Here is a 3318-nt window from a genome sequence, read left to right as displayed (position 1 = left end):
GTAATTTTAATAAGGACAATATTGGAAATAAAAGTTCCAACCCTTCTAAACCCTCCAATTTGGTGGGTTTGAAAATTGAAAGAAAAGTGAAAAAATCTAACCCTTCCAAACCCTTGCCAAACCCCTCAAATCTCTTACCCTTCTAAATCTATTTCCCCCAAACAAGGGTTTCCACAAACCCTTACTAACCCTTCCCTTACTAACCCTCCCAAACCTCTCAACCAATCGAGCTCTACCTTTCGTTCAAACTTTACTTTTTTGTTTAAACATATAATGTTAATTATCTAAGTGTTTTCTATACTTATTTTATTTTTTACAAAGTAAGTATTACTTTATTTTTTTCATCATGGATGATAACCCTTCATTATTTAAGGGTATTGCTATTCACCGCACCCAAATTCCGCTCCACCGTCCATTTTTGACATATTTGCCCTTCTCATTTTATTTCATCCAAAACCTTAAAAGCTCTCTCTCCCTTTCTCTCCCGAGCACAAATCCCAGATTTTACAAAAATGGACTCAAAATGGACCCAAGCATTCCCAAAGATAATGATTTCAAACACGAGATAATATTACGATTCTTAAATACGTGTCTGATTAATGTTTAAATTTTTTTTCGGTTTTTGCCTGAACGGATAGAGCGTAATCTCGCTCCGTAGGCCGAACGAATGAACTACCCGTTCGGCCTAGGGAACGGGCAGTATGCGCCACCCGTTCCACCGATGGAACGGGTGGTACGCGCCACCCGTTCCACCAACGGAACGGACAGTACGCGCTGCCCGTTTCCACCCATGGTAAAACGGGCAGGCTGTCCGTTCAGGAAAAAAATGTGGAGAAATTTAAGAAATCTAAGAAGGTAGAAAGGATTTGAGAGGATTTTAATTTTTTGTTAGAAAAAGTGAGGAGGGTAAATATGTAAAAAATGGACGGTGGAACGGAATTTGGGTGCGGTATATAGCAGCCCACTAAATAAATTAGCGTTGGAGATAAATAAAATTCTTATTTAAGCCATTCGTCTCGTCTGGTCTCGTGTGACGCGTCGTCAAATTCTTTAACGCACAAGCGAGCACCGTAAAACGTCCATCTCCCCTTTTTTCTTTTCCCCCAACAAACTCAAACTCTGTATAAATTTAGCCTATTTCCCCTTCCCCTATATTCTCTTTTCTCCCAATAATCGCTCTAAGAATCCATTCTACCAACCCCCCAATTAAAAATGGCTGCCCCATCTCCTCCGGTACTTCCTGTTTCTAGCACCCAGCCTCCTCCCACAGCCATCTCCTCCGCCTCATCCGCCCAATCTCAGCCTCCTATCGCCACCCCGGCTTTCCGTGCCTTCATCAATCAAATCTCTGATTTCGTCCGCAATGGTCTCTCCCAGCGTCGCCCCTGGTCCGAACTTGCCGATCGCTCCGCTTTCAACAAGCCTGAATCCTTTTCTGAGGCTGCTCTCCGTGTTCGCAAGAATTATTCTTACTTTCGTGTTAATTACTTGGCTGTAATTGGCCTAATTTTGGCTTTCTCGTTGCTTACTAATCCCTTGTCGCTATTGCTCCTTCTTGGATTGCTTTGTTCCTGGTTCTTTCTTTATCTATTCCGTCCTTCAGATCAGCCTCTCGTTTTACTTGGCCGTACCTTCTCCGATCGGGAAACCCTTGGATTGCTCATTGTCTGCAGCGTGGTTGTCGTCTTCCTTACTAGTGTCGGATCGGTGCTTATCTCCGCTCTCATGGTCGGAATGGCCATTGTTTGTGCTCATGGAGCTTTTAGGGTCCCTGAAGATCTTTTCATGGATGAGCAAGATCCTGCTGCTACTGGATTCCTGTCATTCCTTGGTGGTGCCGCCTCTAATGTTGCCGCTGCCGCTGCTCCTGTCGTCGGGACACGTGTTTGAGGATAGATCGAGAAGCGGGTGATCTTGGTAACCTAGTTGTTATTTTTTTATCAAATTTTTAGCTTTCGGCAGACGGTTTCTACTTACCAACTTCATTTTCTTATTTGTAATTTGTTCTATATTTAGGGCGAAGCGTTGAAATTTGTATGGATCTAGGGTATTTTGGTCTACTTTGCCTGCGATTTATGCTCTGTTCATGAATACATTTTTTGTTTAGGATGTACTATAGCTAATACAACTTGTAATTCTTTTCCTCTGTAGGTCATTGCAATAATAATAAAAAAAATTCGTTCTTTCTGTGTGCAAATTCAGATTTCGTGTGCAATTGTAGTTGGATATACATCATTCTTATTTCTGGTTGCTCGTGTGTTGCATGAATCTTAACCTTGCTTAATTTGAGTGGTATGGACTGGACTGCATATTCTTGGTATTGTTAATCTCTGTGAAATCAAATACATGGGATAGGATGTTGATACTTGCCTAGTTTAGTGATATTGCAATTATATCTTTATGCACATTCATTATATTTTTTTGTCTTCTATTAGGTTATTGATCTGAGGTTTTTGTGTTGCTTTGTGCTTCTTTCTCTTATGGTTTTGCTCCTCAAATCCGTTATAGCCATATGATGCTAAATGTTATTGAATTACTACGAGCTACATTGTTATTTCATCGAATCTTTTAGGCATGGATGGCTATCCTGAGGGGCTTTCATTAATAGCAGAACTCTTTCATTGGACTCATTACCATGCTTTCCTGTTGTTCACTTCAGATTGATTATTATTCTCAAGGATTGATTAATCATGCTTTCTTGTTGTTTAATACCTCATATTATTAATAGCCAACTGTCCCATATCCCTTGTGTCTTGTAGCTAAATATGATAATGCAACAAATTAATTAGATTCAGTCGTGCCTTTGTGTTCAATACACACTAGATTTGTGATTTCATCAACCCTAGCGAGGGTTAGGACTTCATCAACCCTATGTGTAATTTGTATTGCATTTTGTACTTTTAACTCTATGTCACTGCTACCGTTGTTATGGTTTGGAAGAGAGCATTGTAATTTTAGGAAATCACTGTTGAACAATTTTGCAGGTTTGGGTGTTGTGGGTATTATTGTGATTGAGAATGGCCTATGACTGCTTCAAATTAGGAAATAGCCACATACGAGGTAGGAGTATTCTAGAAGGGAAGAGATGCAATGTGAGAGTTAGTTATGCTATAGGGATAGTTTGAGATGTACATGTACTCTGTTATATTGCATGCTAATTGAAGGGTATTCCTAATCAGATGGAGAGCAGAGAGGAGATCATCGAGAATCCTATTTTGATTGTTTGCATTTGCAGTAGGCTCTGCCCTGTGATGGTTTGGGTTTTAGGTTCAATTCCCTTTTTGGTTGTTCTCTGTTTCTATCATTTTCATTATACAA

At 40.1% G+C, this 3318-nt stretch overlaps 1 protein-coding gene across 1 annotated transcript; it reads left to right on the top strand.

Annotated features, from left to right (window-relative positions):
• The first annotated feature begins 1055 nt into the window (after positions 1-1055).
• On the top strand, positions 1056-2183 carry LOC136206510 (PRA1 family protein B4). The gene has a single exon (XM_065997584.1). The coding sequence runs from the start codon at positions 1213-1215 to the stop codon at positions 1888-1890; it is 678 nt and encodes a 225-aa protein (XP_065853656.1). The 5' UTR covers positions 1056-1212; the 3' UTR covers positions 1891-2183.
• The last annotated feature ends 1135 nt before the right edge of the window (positions 2184-3318 follow it).

Source organism: Euphorbia lathyris, chromosome 9 (genome assembly GCF_963576675.1).
Source record: "Euphorbia lathyris chromosome 9, ddEupLath1.1, whole genome shotgun sequence".
Classification (NCBI taxonomy): Eukaryota; Viridiplantae; Streptophyta; class Magnoliopsida; order Malpighiales; family Euphorbiaceae; genus Euphorbia; species Euphorbia lathyris.
Note: the sequence above shows the minus strand (reverse complement) of the source record. Positions and strands in the feature narration are given on the sequence as shown.